Source organism: Peromyscus leucopus, chromosome 11, assembly GCF_004664715.2.
Source record: "Peromyscus leucopus breed LL Stock chromosome 11, UCI_PerLeu_2.1, whole genome shotgun sequence".
NCBI lineage: Eukaryota > Metazoa > Chordata > Mammalia > Rodentia > Cricetidae > Peromyscus > Peromyscus leucopus.
The window spans coordinates 52,274,808-52,291,435 of NC_051072.1; the positions used below are offsets into that span (position 1 = coordinate 52,274,808).

The 16,628-nt window shown below is 41.9% G+C and overlaps 1 protein-coding gene across 3 annotated transcripts in view; it reads right to left on the bottom strand.

Moving 5' to 3' along the window:
* Positions 1 to 2,124: 2,124 nt before the first annotated feature.
* Positions 2,125 to 16,628, bottom strand: part of Poc5 (POC5 centriolar protein) — a 31,489-nt gene continuing 16,985 nt past the window's right edge. For all 3 annotated transcript variants that reach the window (XM_037209488.1, XM_037209489.1, XM_028871677.2), the window contains 4 exons: positions 14,958 to 15,111; positions 12,134 to 12,417; positions 5,253 to 5,429; positions 2,125 to 2,514 (listed from right to left, as the gene is read on the bottom strand). In XM_037209488.1, the coding sequence (XP_037065383.1) occupies positions 2,371 to 2,514; positions 5,253 to 5,429; positions 12,134 to 12,417; positions 14,958 to 15,111 (759 nt within the window). In that variant the 3' untranslated portion in view covers positions 2,125 to 2,370. The remainder of the gene's footprint in view (positions 2,515 to 5,252; positions 5,430 to 12,133; positions 12,418 to 14,957; positions 15,112 to 16,628) is intronic.

Consider the following 16,628-nt stretch of genomic DNA (forward strand, 5'->3'; position numbering starts at 1 on the left):
CCCTCCCCCCCCCCAACTTAACCTCTGTATGTAAAGTAAGTACAAATGCATCCTTACTGTAGAGTGTTTCCACCAAACATGTGTTAACTTAGGCCAATATGAATTATTTGGTGACTTGGGCAATCTGCAGCACTTTTAAAGGATGCCTATAATAGTCCTAGCTACATCAACTTCATCAGTATGTCCATAGGACTGGGGTGCACATTGAAAACCTAGCTGTCTGGGCTCTTCAAAGGTCCAGCCTAAGACCAAGGTTTCTGTAGAAAATGGACATGGTGCTGAGGAGGAGCCAGGTGAGGAGGCTACCAAATTGGCTCCCCTTGGTATCAAGCTTGGCTATCTGATCCTAAGGACATTCTGTTCCAAGGAGGGAGGAGGGCATCTCATGGCAGTTCATACAGGGGAAGGAGGAGGAGGAAATGATCCACTTGTCACTGTTTTAACATTTAAATAATGTGTGTTTTAACTGCACGCATGTATGTACACATGCATTCCCGGTGCCTGTGCAGGCCAGAGGAGGGTGTTTTCTGGAACTGGAGTTCCAGATGGTTTGAAGCTGCCAAGTGGGTGCTGGGAACTGAACGACGGTCTCTGCAGGAGTAGCAAGTGCTCAGTGGTTGAGTCGTTGCTGGAGCTGCACACAGTGGGGCTTTTATTCTGGGTCACATGAGTAGTCTTAGCGCAGTCTACTGCTCCTCCTGGCTTTACTGAACAGACAGGAAGTTCTGGGGAGCATGCCCACAGGGAAGGTGTGAGAGGAGGTGCTTCGGCTTGCTGTGCACAAAGCTTACAAGCCCAAGGAGTTGGCTCTTGCTATAGTTGTAGCTAGACCACTGCCTGATAGGTCCATAATTCAAAAAAGCTTAAGCACTTACTATAAAATGGAATCATGTTTGCCTACATCACATTTAGTCTCTGATGCAGGAACAGTGACTTTTTATAATGAAATGAGAGAGCACAGAAGTGGATCATGCTCAAACTGGTAGAGGCTTTTGCTGATCAAACCCACTCATGTCTGCAAGTGGAGGCCCAGATGGACTCCTTAGCATGCGCTCATGTATTCCGTAAGTACAGTGTCAAACAGGGAAGGGAAGTCCATTCTACTTATATCACAGATGAGGATCCTAAAATTCATTTAATTACATGTTTGGCCCAAGAGAAGAGTCATAAATAAACCACTGAGAAGCTTTTTCTTCAATGTCCGTTCTGCCCAGAGGGTTTCCTTCCTTCCTTCCTTCCTTCCTTCCTTCCTTCCTTCCTTTTTTTATCTTTAAAAAAATTTTATTTATTTATTTATTTATTTATTTATTTATTTATTTATTTATTTATTTATTTGAGACAGGGTTTCTCTTACACAGTCCAGGCTGGCCTTGAACTACAGAGCTTCACCTACCTCTGCCTCTCCATTGGTGGGATTAAAGGCATGTGCCATCACGCCTGGCCCAGATGGCTTATTCACACTGGCCAGCCATTGGAAAGCTTACACTCAGGCTGAAAGCTCTGCTGTCTTACAGGGCACCCCTCTGCAGCACATGCGTGGGTGTGTGGAAACAACAGTCAGGCTCAATGCTGCAGGCCCCAATAAGGTGAGAAAGAGTAAAGAAAGCAGAGTCATCCCAGCAGGGAGCCTCTGTCCAGGTCTAATAAAAGCCTTATTCACAGATGTTGTCTGTTTCCCTCAGTGTTTAACTGCAGTCCTAGAGACGAAGACCACTACACCGAAGGCAAAAAAGGCTGTGTTTAGAAATATCACTGTTACTCTTGGTCTTTATCTAAAAACTAAAATAGCTTCTGTATGTTTTAGTAATGGCAGTAAAAGTCTCTCTCAAAGTTTTGTGTAAATTATGGCTCAGTAACAATGGAAATGATTTCCTTTTAGAAATAATGTACCAGCCGGGCGGTGGTGGCGCACACCTTTAATCCCAGCACTCGGGAGGCAGAGCCAGGCGGATCTCTGTGAGTTCGAGGCCAGCCTGGGCTACCAAGTGAGTTCCAGGAAAGGCACAAAGCTACACAGAGAAACCCTGTCTCGAAAAACCAAAAAAAAAAAAAAAAAAAAAAAAAAAAAAAAAAAAAAAAGAAATAATGTACCCTTCAACAATGCAATCAGTGGTAGGCTGGACATGTTTAGAACCAAGTTTTTTTTTTTTAATTAAAAACTTCTACTTAATTGTTTAAATAAAAATAACAACATTAAAATAATCTCTACATACAGTTACAAAGGATGGGAAAGTCTCTTAGAATTTTGAAAAGATGAACATGATGTGTCCATGATGTTCTAAGAGCACAGAAAAGTCAAAAATGAAATCTTCTTGCTCCCAGTCAAGTCCTTATCAGAGGACTGAAAAGCCCGAGTGTGAACACAGTCACTCAGTCAACCACTTTTATGGACTGAACACTGGAGAGAGACTGGGTGTGTGTTGGCCTGGCTCCGAGAGACCTAGAAGCTGGGATGCCGCCTTCGGAATGGATGGTCCGTGGGTACTTAGCAGCAGCTGCCTGAGGAATGGTTTGCTGTAAAGATAAGAGGCTGCTTTAATAATCTCAGAGTTTAGATGTGAAGCATCATTTCATTACCTAGAACCCAAACCAACAGGCATTTGGCATCCTGCAGATACCAGCAATGCACTGGGTGGAGTTGCCATTCAACCAACCTGTGAAGCTCTTCTCTACAAGGAACCCACTGTTTCAACAACCACATTTAACCCCAGAGCCTTGGGAATCATTGCTCTAAGAGGTCTAAGAGGAAAAGGTTCACGGAGGCCAAGTACAGAAAAGGACTCGATGGTGTCTAGATGAGGGTCAACTCTAAACATTCACCCCTTATTCTATTCGGCCCAGGCCTTGCTTCAAGTCATGGTAAAATAGACCTCAGATCTCACTTGGGAGCAGACCCAACATTTTAGAGTCACACAAGAGACAAGGGGTTCCCTTAATGTCTCTTTCCTTCAAGAGGGTCTTGCTATGTAGCCCAGGCTGGACTCAAACTTGTGATCTACCTGCCTAGTCTCTGGAATGTTGGGAATAAGGAACATGCCACCATACTCAGTTGGACCACAATTTCCTAAACAAGGGAAGAACTGAATGTGGGGAACAAATACAGACACTGAGGAGAAGATGATTTGCACATCAGCTCAAAGCTCAGGGAACGCCGAGACATGCGTGCTAAAGACTTTAAGTCAGGGCAGAGCAGACTCAGTCTACATATGTGATATGTAAAAATATACATTGTGTATATATATACATGTTACTCATACATACATATGGAATACAGTTAAGACTTTATTGTATCTGCTACAATGTCTTATTAGCTGGCAGAGGGATTTGTATCAAGTTATTAGTCATGTACACACAAATTTCTACTAAAGGATCTTCAATTTAGAAAAATCATCTTTAAAATATTTCAAGTATAATTTTATGCATTAGGGGCAGGAGTGATGGCTCAGCAGGCAGAGGACCAGGCATTCCTGTGGTGCACAGACAAATATGTAGGCAAAACATTCACAGACATAAAATTGATAAAAAATGCATTTAGTTAATATATTTATCATGTATTTCAAAGACTACATAATAAAACAGGGTCCTCACGTCCAATTCTGTCTTAAAAGTGAGAATTCCTCTATGGAGAAATGAAAAAGTAACCTCCCTTCTTAAGGTATCTTATACAGATGTTTCTCCAACTATAAACACCTGGGTAACCATTACAAATGGGAGATTCTTGCAGCTGGTATGAAATTTTAGTTGACAAACATCAAATATGACATGATTTATCAAAGTTGTTTCTCCTTGAGGATGGGTAAGAGGGACTATAGAAAGACAGAGTTCCCATGGGTATTATGATCTACAAAATATGGCAGAACAGGAAATCAGCCCCAGAAGCAAGTGAATGCCCAGCAGATGGGCAAGGGCGCTACAAACAGATCCATGCTTTATTGGCAATAATGGTTTCTGCTAGTTTTAGATTGAGATTCCTGGGAAACAATTCAAATGGCGAAGAGGACCACAACTGTCACAGGACAAAGGACAAAAAATCAGCTGTAGCACAAGAGGTTCCTGGACCTCTGGCTCACAGGCACCTGCTACAGCAGCACTGTGTACATGCTGAAGAGCAGCAGGCAGCCCAGGAGGGAACAGAGCGCCTGGAAGGAAAGAGCTAAGGTTCCAGTTCCTCAATGTTTAGGTGTGAGTACATTATTTGATGGAGGCTTAACCTAAACTCAATTAGGGAAATTAAGGAAAACAGGAGAGGATGATATAATACTGGGAGGAAATACTGGGAGGAAAGGAATTGATGAAAGGAGATAAAATTCTACTCTGTCACAACAAGAAGTTAATCTGGGAGGGAGTAGGAAAGTCAGATATGGGGGGCGTGTAGGAAGGATTTGAGAAATGATGTGATTTTATTTTAATTCAATAAAAACTTAAAAAGATTCTAGTTCCTCAATTTCTCTACTCTCTAAAATGCCAGGGCTGGAGAGACAGCCCAGAGGTTAGGAGTACTTGCTGCTCTTCCAGAGGACTCAGGTTTGATTCCTAGCACCCACACGGCAGCTCACAATCATGTAACCCCAGTTCTAGGGCATCCGATACACTCTTCTGGACCAGGCATACATGGGTGCACAGACATACATGCAAGCAAACATTCAAAGATTAGAATAAGAAAAAAAAAAAAAGAAAAAAGAAAAAGGAAACGGAAAAATCTCAGTTCCTAGTTAAGTCATGGTTTCTAAAGGTTCTGTAGTTTACAAAGTTCCTCTGTATATGCCACTTTATGTATTTTCTCATTTAATCCTGAATCCTGACAGTGTTCCAGAAGCTCAGTACTCTGACCAACCCCATTTCACAGAAGAGAAAATGGAGGCTGAACTATCTGACTTGACTTGTCTCTATCCAGATGCAGCAAATGGAGGTAACAACCAGGATGGTTTCACTTGTCTCCTGCTTCAAATCTACGCACCTTCCCTTATAGCACGTATATTTCTTGTAACTCACAGTCTTTTAATGTAGAGATAGGCTAGACATTTTTATGCTGGTCAACTAGAAAAGGTAATCCAGTAGGTTGACTGCTAAAACAGTAAACTGAAAGGTTCCATGCAAGAAGAAAAAAAGAAAAATAGACACATTTCTTAACAGGAGGAATTTGTAAGTATGATTTACATAGACTAAGAGTAAATAGTAACAATGACCGACCATGAATGTCAGGGTTGACTAGGGGACAAACTCATGAAAAAAGACTCCCTGACAGGACTTACCACTGTGACTGGATGATGCTTCTCCACGACAACCGAGCTCATGGGAGGAGAAACTCCCATGATAGCCAAACTGCTGTTGATTCTAGTTTTGGAAGCAAAATCACACCGTCCGGTGATCCGAGCTGTAATTGTCTTCCCAGCCTTCTGCTGTGCTGAAGTCACAACTCTTGGCATGTACTGCAAAACCAAACAAACACCAAGTCGCTGGAAGACCCACCGCACACTTTGCATTGCTCTGCTGGGTAACTTTCAAAGAAAACACAGAGCCCTTAAACCTAACGAGACAAAAGGGCAAAACAAAACCACAACGTTCCCAAACTCTACAATATTCCTCTAACCTTGGCATGTCAACTACTTAAAAATGTTTTGGGGATTTAAAACCCTTCTTTTGAAGTGACAGAGTCCCAGGAAGTGTCCTTGTGTGTTCTCTTAGGTTCCTGCAAGGATCAAATCTTACCTGAAGTAAACCACATCGACACCAACACACTGGGTCGGCACGAGGCCTGTGTACACATCTGTGCCATTTTACTACACGCAGACTCCGTACCACTGGCACCGAGCCACAGTGAGGTTACTCCATCAAACACACACCTCTCGCCCATTTCCCCTTCTCCCACTCATCCTCCATGACACCAGCCACCGTCTGGGTCATGACTTTAATCCTTAAGTAGAACTATCATCATTACACATATGTTTTTGTCCTGCTTTAAAAAACTAACAATGTTTCATGAATACAGAAACTTAAAATAAGTTGTAAAGAATGATTTCATATGACAGACTAGTATTTCCTCTGTTCTCTTCCTATAGTAAATAATTTTTGTAAAAACATTTCTAGAAGTTATTTTTGTAGAAATACAGCAAAAAAACGGGATGATCATATCAAAAAGCAACTTCAACATTTACAGCTTTTATTGGTTACCACTAGACGATATTGAAGAAAGATTATATGTATATCAAGAGTGATGTATAATTTCCTATTTTCACTGTCAATTAATTATATAAATGCTCAACTCAGTGTAAGGTTTGACTTTTTTTGTTTGACTTGTAATGCTTCATCAATATTTCATATTTACACTATAACTTGTCAGTTCTTTAACTTTGGTCAGAAATGGAAAGGACAGTTGCTATTAAAACAATATAATAGCTCCAAAAATCTGGGTAGGGTGGTATGAATGTGTGTGGCACCTGGGAGGCTAAGGTAGGAGGACCACAAGTTTGAGGCCTGCCTGAGAGGCACAGTCTGTCTGTTGTCTGTCTGTCTGTCTGTCTGTCTCTCTCTCTCTCTCACACACACACACACACACACACAAACACACACTAGCATCAGTTGGGCTGGGAGTGTTACTGAGTGGTTTTGGTATGCCATGAATGGACTTAGAGGTCTGATTCCTAGCTCCCCAAACAAAAAAAATTAATAGTTACTGATGGGTATTAACTTCATTTAAGGACTAAAAACACTTATCTAGTGACATAAACATTTTCTTTATGTATTTCCTTCCTTCCCTGCCTCTTTCCTTCTTTGGGAGTTCAATCTGTGGGTGGTAATGCTTGTACATATCCATGCAGAAGATAGAGGCTGGGTGCCTCTCTATTGCTCTCAGACCTCCTGCCTAGGGACAGGGTCTCACTGAACTGGAAGCTCACTGTTCAGGCTTGCTGGCTGGCTGGCCATCAAGCTCTCAGGATCCACCTATCTGTCCCCCTGCCCACCACAGCCCCCTATGTGGGGCTACAGTCATGTGCAGCCATGCCTGGCTGTTTTGAAAACAAGTGCTGGGATTTGGAATTAGGTCCTCAAGTACTTTTCCCAGCTGAGTCCCCCCAGCCCCCCATGCTTCACTTTCCAGTCTCCATAGTCCTTAATCTTATCATGAACTCTTCTTACTTGAAGGAGAAAATAATCTCCTTTGGACAGCTGCAATAACTATGCTCTTACATGTACTCATGGTGGTGTAACTGAAAATTCCGTGTGTGAAGTATTAATCTAAATGCATGTTTTTTTTTCCTCAATAGTTCTTCTAAAAGCAATTATTAAATATTGGTCCTTCCTGCATGGTTTGGCCCATCCAAGGTTCTCTCTTTATCTGCATTCAGCTGCAGATGCTAAGAGCTGTCTACTGAATCATGGAGAGGATAATCAAGGAGACTTGGCTCTGGGGAAATTAAAACAACCCAGAGGAAAACAACATTTAATAGGGTTGTGCAAGTCCTTAAAGAATCTGGGAAGAATTCATTATAGTGCCATAAAAACCCAAGCAAAGGCAAAAATGAAGCAATTAATTCTAGGAACAAAAAATATGCTGGAAGGAAATGTCATCACATACATTCAAGGCTTAGCTATATTTACACAGGACTCTCAAGTACGATTGAAGTTGAAGCTGGAATAGCTGTGTTAAACATTGACACACAGGAAGGGGCCGGCAGAAGGCTACATGGTGTCACAGGCCAGGCCCTTCCTCCACAGGGGGAAGTCAATAGATAAGGATTCAGATTAACAAATGTATGCCAAAGACAGGAACACAGTGTTCAAGGAAAGGGGCCAGAAGGAACAGCTAACAGCTCGGGGAAGGGGATCTGGAGGACTGGCGTTGAAAATGTAAGGACTGCTTTTGAATTAGTGAACTTTACGGATCGGATGTATTTGTGCAAACAAATCTCAGACTTTCAGATGTTCAAAGGGCTGCAAACAAGGTTCAGGGGTTAAGTGCATGGATTGCTCTTCAGAGGGATTGAGTTCAAATCCCATCAACCACATCAGGTGGCACACAACCACCTGTAATCTAGCTCCAGGGGATCTGACACTTCTGGGCACCCCCCCCCCCAACTCACACATAAAAACAAATTAAGAAAAGATGTTCACAACTGTTTTGCGAACTAAATCCACATTTCTATCTTCAGGAAAGTATATATATTACATATATATAATATACAGATCAGCAAATATAAGGTACAGAATATTTTGTGAATGAATAAAGATTATTTTTTGGGACTGGCAACTGGGATTGAACCTATGCATGCCAGGAATTTATTCTACCAAGAAGCTGGGCCCCAACTCCAAATGAAGATTCGTAAATGCTATTTTAGAATATGAAATTAATAGTTGACAGGAAAATCCATCGGAACTGAGAATCAGCTCAACGCCAGAGCACTTATATGTGCTAAGCCCTGGGTGTGATCCTTAGCAGTGGGAAAACCCACCAATAGCCCAAAGTACTGAAAAGTGAGGTAGAACTGTACCTCTAACACCCAAAGGTGATAAACATGCCCCTCCATAGCAGCTAATCTTACTTGAAGAGGGAGGGAATGCATGAAAACCCAGAAAAGTTTGGAATGAGGAACCCCAGAGTAGCCAGGAACTACAGATGATCAGCTAAGAACTGCGTCAGACTGACTCATGAGATGGAGAGGACACGTCAAGGCTCCAGCTACATCACGGTTTGAAAGAAGCATCTGTGTGCTTGGAGTTGTTCCAGTGGTTTGACTTGCTAACTGCAGTGTATATACAGGAAGTGGAGGCTGAGGAGATGGCTCGGTTATCAACAGCACTTTCTGCTCTTTGAGGACCTGGGTTTGTTCTCAGCACATCAGCTGGCTTACAACCACCTATATAACTCTAGCTCCAGGGGCTCAGACGCCCCCTTGTGGCCAGTGTGGGCATTCCCTCACACCATACAAATTTACAAAATACTATTTATGTAACCCAAACAGTTTAAACTGGTGAAAAAAAGAGCTGTTTTTAAAAATGCATAAGGATGTTTTTATAGAGAATTTATATGAAACATTATTAAAAAGATTTTTGTTAAATTAGGAGAAAACAAAAATACTAACAGTGTATTTGCTAGTTCATAACATACTTTACAGAAACTGACTTTGGAAAATGGCAAACACATTGGGAAAGGCTTATGCTAGAAAGGTGGTCTATTTACAATCCATAACCACACCTAGCCTGTCTGTCTGCTGAAAACTGGCTCTTTTGAGTGCTAAGTACGTCCATAGGGGTTACCCTCTATAAACCTCAATTTCCTCACTTATAAAATGGGAAAACAATACCAACTACCTCCCAATACTCCATCCATTCTGATGGAGGGAGAAGTTAGATGAAAAACCTCAGTAAGCAGTTTGGAAATCCAGCTATGAGCATTTCCTCAGGGACTCCAATTACACTCCCAGAACCAGAAGAGCATAGCGCCACCTACTGTCCAGCTCTGTGAGTTGAAACAATTTGCTGGGACAACTGCCTAGTGTTCTTTTGTGGAGATGTGTGGTAGGGGTGGGTGCAGTTGAGACAGGCTGGCCTTGTCTTCTTTTTAAAACAGGAAGACACATCTGAGGTGAGTCTGAGTATCTGAATGACACAAAGGGGAAAACTTTACACTGTCCTTACAGAAGGATTACCCGTGAGTCTTTCCCCTGGCCCGGAAGATGTTCTTTAGGTGCTGTAACTATCACGTCTGTGACAGTACTTTTGGATTACTTTTCACTACACACTAATATTTTAGCCACTTTTTGTTTTGAGTACTTTCTGTGGGTTGAACCAAGTAGCATGCTGACTTTCTTTTTTTAAATGCATCTTACTCTTTGCTCCCTTTTATTGAAAATAGTTTTTTTCCTCACATAATATATTTCTATTATGGTTTTTCCTCCCACACTGTTCCCAGTTCCTCCCTTTCCCCCTCCCATCCAGATCCACTCCCTTTCTGTCTCTCATTAGAAAACAAACAGGCTTCTAAGGGATAATGATAAAATATAGTAAGATTAAAAAACAAACAAACAAACAAACAAAAAAACACCCAAACAGGCGGGCGGTGGTGGCACACGGCCTTTAATCCACAGAGGTAGTCGGATCTCTGTGAGTTGGAGGCCAGCCTGGTCGACAGAGTAAGATCCAGGACAGGCACCAAAACTACACAGAGAAACCCTGTCTCAAAAAAAGAACAACAACAACAAAAAAACCAAAACCCAGTAAACAAAACAAAACAAAACAACCCCCCCCCCCAAACCCAACACATCAGAATTGGACAAAACAAACAGAAGGAAAAGAGCCCAAGAGAGGCACAAGAACTAGAACCGCTCAATCCACACTTCAGAAGTCCCATCAAACACTAATCTGGTGCAGCCTGGTGTGTGCTGTGAGTTCACAGGAGCTTTGATCATGTTCACATTGACTTTTCTCTATGTTTGCCATGTTCCATTTCCAGCCCTGGGGATGAGAGCTTTGCTGGATTTGATCCTTAGCACTACATTTACAAATAGGAGCAAATGAATGAACACAAAGCCAGATCCCCACAAACACCAGAACAACTGGAGTTGTACGTGTGTGTGTGTGTGTGTGTGTGTGTGTGTGTGTGTGTGTGTGTGTGTGTGCCCCATGCACAAACAAGAAGGGCTGTCTATACAATACTGTTTTTCATGTTTCAAAGACTTCAGAACTATTCGAGGAAGCAAGCACCATGAGGGCCGAGAGCAGACTCACTCACACGCACACTCGCATGCAGGGTCAGCCCTAAATGCAGACTCTGAATTAGCCCTATTTTAAGGAGGATATTTTGAAATATCTAGTTCTGTGTATGTTATCTGCATATGCAACATGAATGGCAAATCAGAAATTTAAATAAACTCCTACTGTGTTTATTTAAATGAGATAATCTACATAGGACTACACTCCAGGATGTATAATCATGGAAAATAAACACAGCTGAACATATGTCAAGGTTGAATTTTAGTCTTATTCCTAAGTCAAACTCCTCCACACATTCTTATTTCTTGTACTATACACACATGTGCCATGGACTTTCACTTTAGGCAGAGCAAACATGGCAAGTAGCAGATGCTAGCCTCCAAAATTAGCAGCTCTGAAAGGAAGGAGTTCAAGTGCGCTACAAGAGAAAATGTGACCAGCTGTCTGGCCAAATCTGTCTTTCTTCCCTTACAGAGAGCTCTCTAGAGCGACAGTGCCCGATCACGGCCTGCCAGGAACGGTTTACAACCTACAGCAAAGTTGAGTGTGCCTGCTGCTCACATCTGTAATCTCAATACTAGGGAGGCCGAGGCAGGAGCTTGTCGCAAATCTGAAGCCAACCTGGGGTGAGAGAGTTTGTCTGTCTGTCTATCTCTCTGTCTCTCTCTCCCCGATCCCCAACATGATACAGAGTAAGAGAAAAAAGACCTAAAGTCCTTTCCGCCATCTTCTCTGTTACGTCAGTGGCTAGAGTCTAGGAGAGAGGGAAACAGTTCCGCTGCCTTCGTGTGAGAGCAACACTGGACAGGAAGCGGCAGCAGAGCTGAGTCTGACAAGGCTGTGGATGTTCGCTCCTGAGTCACAGTCACGGTGGGCTCTCACCAGTTTCACTTCTTCCTCAAACACAGACTTTTCACACCGACTGACTCTCCACCCTGTTCAGTGCCTTCTCTAAGCACTTCCCTATGGAGAAGCAGGTTGACTGGAGGACAGGCTGTCCTTCCTCATTTCAACAGGATTACAAATGGACAGAGGCAGTCACTTGTATGTGATAGATCACCCAGAAAAAAAGGGAGGAAAATATCGCGGAGTCTTCGAAGCCCTTGAAAATACCCATTAGTTTGTTTAAAAGAAAGTCTGTTATTACTCTTTCTCAAATGAAACCTATTTTCCTGCAATAGTACTTTTGGATTACTTTCACTACAAACTAATGTTTCAGCCACTTCCTGTCTTGTGTACTTCTGTGAGCTGGCCAAGTATCACACTGACTTTTTTCTCTACGTTCACCATGTCCCATGTACAGCCGGGGATGAGAGCCGGACTGGGTTGGACCCTTAGCACTACATTTACAAAGCCAGAGCCCCACAAACGCTGTACAGGACATCCATCCACGCTTCCGAAGCCTTGCACAGAGGGTACTAACCATTTCCTCCGGGGCAGCAGCAGCTGTGGGTCCTGCCCCAAGAACAGAGACAGGAATGTGAACAGAAGAGGCAGATGTAGCTCCGGCAGAGGTCATGGAGGCGGCGGAGGGAATGACCGTGGCGCTGGCCACTCCTGCTGCTGCAGATGGCAGCAGCTGTGACGGAACTGCTGACGGCATTGCTGACAGTATGGTAGATGAAGAAGTATCCAAATGAGCAGAAAGTTCTCTTCCCGGACCACCAGGGCCACTCTCGTCCTTTTTATTACTCGAGAAGTCTATCCCTACAAATCACAAATCCGTTCTATTAACACTAGCCCAAATTCAGATCACTACCCTCCAAATAGAGAAAAGACTAATGGCTACAATATAGTTCTAATGAAAACGCCTATTTGTCATCTTGGGGGTTTACTGTTCACTTAATACAGTTGTCAGTATCAACTGGCTAGTATCAACTTCAGATGAGGTGAAAGCATCAACGTGTGAAAGCTAACCAATGATCTGCTCTTATATAAACGATAAGAATCAAGTATGTGCTCAGTGGGAGCCGGCTGGGTGTACCGCCATCGGAACACATGTGGTAACTCATGTATGTGGTCACCCAGGGTGGGAGGGTCTCCAGTCTTCCCCCTTCACACAGTCATCCTGACTATTAGACCTTTGCAACCATCTCCCCTATCAACGCCCTCCTCATGGCAACTACTACTTCTATTTTAACAAAAACAAGGTGGTTTCACTCTTGACATTTTAGCAAGTCAAATAAATGAGTCAAGAAAATGAGTTCCTCAATGAAGACACAAATTATGAGTAAAAAGCATCCACCTGCTGAACTAGCTGTAGGGATGGCTTCCTCACAAAGGGACCTATCCCTGATCTAGGGAGGGAATGTAGTCAGCTTTTAGAGGAAGGTAGGACAAGGGCCTTCACCTAATTTTTGATATTTTCCCCCTTGGAATTAGAATTTGGCTACTTTTCACTTGAACTATCTCTGAATTTGAAAATGTAGTGAGATGTTGTAGATACTGAGAAAGACATTGTGTTAAAGAGTTTCTACACATCTTCTTTCCATCATGATGCCCAGCCTTCAGCATATGCACATTATATATAGTAATAGTTACCTCATTAAAGTTTAACAATGATTATAGTTCAAAGATCCTTCCAACTCTGGTAAAAGCAACTATTCCACATGAAGTATCACACTTGAAAACTGCACCTATACACATACTCTCCCATGGAGGCTTAACATGTTTTTGGCAGAAAGTAACTCTGCATGGCAGACATCCATGACTAAGAACCAGAGAAAAGGTCAGGTGTGAACAGGCAGGTGACCAACTCTTGCTGATGTGGGCTCATTTATGAAGTTTCTGTTCACAGATCTCTCATAATGGGGGGACATTTTTCTCACTTTTCTCACTTACTGTGTTCTAAAACTGCTTGAAAACGCTATATCCATCATTTCAAGGATGTTCTAAATGAAGGCACAAAAACCCAGCTAATCAATGAAATGAAACTCTCATAAATAAGCTTTCTCCCAAATAGGATTTATATGTTATTGCCATTTTCTGCCTTTCTCACAAAAAGCCCCAATAAGATTTAGGGGAGCAGGTGAGATGGTTCCTCCAGTAAGGTGCTTGTCCCCAAACCTGATGGCCTGAGTTCAATCGTAGGACAGTGGAAGGAGAGACCTGACTCCTTCAGACTGTCCCCTGACCTCCACATGTGTGCCATGGCCTGTGTATGCCCTCCGTCCCCCAAACAGATAAATACAATGAAAAAGTAATAAATAAATAAAAAGTAACTGGTTAGTGTGGTGACCAAATTATGTAGGTATCAGTGAGATACACTAGTCATCTACAAAGAGATACACTTTGTAATTCTAGGTTGCTACTGTCTAACCTGTACATAGACCACAGGCCATGGCTAATTCCGATAGAAAGATGTGCCTAAACACTACTACCTAGAGCCATTTGTGACTTAAACAATCACTGGTTTTCACAGGAGTGCAATCAGACCACAGTGTAACAAGATGAAATCCTCTCTGATTTCTCAGCAGTCCCCAGTTGGATGTCATTTGAGGCAACACTGAAGAGGTGGGCTGGAGACCGACTGAAGACGACAACTGGACGCTAAGCAGGAGGGTCTTACATGACCATCTTGACTTACAGAGTGCCTCCTGCTCCTTCACTGCCTCTCGGTCAGAGTCCCCTGAAGCAGCTCTGTTACAGGCTTTGCTTGGAGAAGGGGTCTAAGGCCCATTGAGGGAACTGGCCCCACTCTACACTGGTAGCAAATGGTTGTGGTCATGTGTTCTAATCCATGCAGACAAAACTATTACAAAGAGACTCCAGGTTTACATAGACTTAAAAAAATTATTTTACTGACAAAATAGGTTTTAGGAAACCATGACTAGGTTAGACATATTTAATCAACAAACTTGTCTATGAAATGTGGAAACATATAAAAATGAAAATAGAAATTTAATGTTTAGAGGCATCAAAATGTTAAAATGTTAAAATTAAGCATTATTTCGGCTGTGCATGGTGATGCACTCCTAAACTTCCAGTCCACAGAAGGCTGAAGCAGGGCATGGATTTGAGGCCAACTTGGGTTATATAGTTAGATGCTAGAATCATCTGGACACTGAGCTTAAGTAAGAATTGAGAGGTACAATGAATAAGCTGACTGACTACTATGGTGGATTTAGAGCTGGGCATGAGCCCATGAGAGCACACACCAGAGACGGGGAGACAAGCACACTCACTGCAGAACATTCCCCTCAAGTTCCTTTTGAAACTGAGCAGAGAACCATCCGTGAATTCCTCACCTGCATCATTTTTGTTCTGAAATATGGTCATGGCTTCAAGGTTTAATGCGCATACTCCCCTCATGAACGCTTTCTTCATAGAGTCTTCAAAGTGCTCTTTTTCTTGTTGCATTCTTTGAATCTCAGCTTTTGCATTTTCCAAAGCTCCAGATAACTAAAGAATTACACACAAGGGGAGGGGATTGAAACACAAGAAGGAATATTATTGTCAAAAAGCAGACTAAGGTTATTCTTTGCTATTTATCTACTTATTTAATTTTTTGAGACAAGGTCTTATGTAGCCCAGGCTTGTCTCTAACTTGCCATGTCGTCAAGGATGACCTTGAAATCATCCTTCTATTTCTACCTCCCAAGTGCTCAGGTTACAGATATATGCTGTCATGTCCAGCAAAAATATGGCTTTTTATTTCTTTTTTAAACTATACAACTTTTATGCAGGATATTAAGTAAAATATATTCATACATGGCACACATGACCCATATTCCTTTGAGAGGATAAAAACTAAAATTCTTGAATATTAACAGAATTTTTGAAAAGTAAAGGCTATTTACAGAATTTAAAGTACACAGTAAATTTTGGTAAAACCTACTTTCCCATAGACCAAACCTAAAAAGATTACATCTTTTCTGTATGCCATTATATATTATTATAAAAATTATTTATTTCTGTATGTTTGTACATGTTTGTGCAGATGCATGTGTATGGATGCACATGTGTATCTATCTGTGTGTGCATGTGGAGGTCAGAGATCAACCTCAGGTGTTTTCTTTGGTTCCTGTCCACCTTGTTTTCTGAGGCAGGTCTCTCACAGGTATGGGACCCACTGATCTGGTTAGCTGACTGCAGGGAGGCCCAGGGAGCCTCCTGTCTCGGGCTCCGCAGTGCTGGGATTACAAGGACACAACACTGAGCCCAGCTCTTTAAGAAAGTAGAATTGGAGCTGGAGAGATGGCTCAGAGGTTAGGAGCACTGACTGCTCTTTCAGAGGTCCTGAGTTCAATTCCCAGCAACCACATGGTGGCTCACAACCATCTGTAATGAGATCTGGTGCCCCCTTCTGGCCTGCAGTCATACATGCTGTATACATAATAAATAAATCTTTAAAAAAAAAAAAGAAAGTAGAATTGAACTTGGTTCCTCCTGCCCATAAGGTAAGTAGTTTACTGACTGAGACATCTCTCTAGCTCTGTAAAATTTATTTTTATATTATTTAGTGTCATAAGAAAGACTTTCTTTTTCCTTTTAATAGGATTTCAAAAGGCCCTTTGCATTCTAAATGTTTAGTTTTCCTCTCCCCCTTTCATGATCCAAATGATTTCCTATGGAAACAATGTTAATTCTATTATTGAAAGCCAGAGGAAAAATAATTCAATTTATATACATCTGCTTTATATCAAATTTACATATAAGCATAGTTTATTTAAATTAATAAAGATAAACATCTTTAAATTTTTGTTCTTAGCTATATAAACACTAAAAAAAATCATAGCCTAACTTATAGTGAGTCTATACATTCCTTCTATATACAAAGTAGAAATTTTATTTTTTATTTATTCTTCTCTCATATATTATATCCTGACCAATTTCCCCCACTCTCACTCCTCTCAGGCCCCCACTGCACCTCCCCTCTCCCTCAGATCCATTCCTCCTCTGCTTCCCTTCAGAAAAGA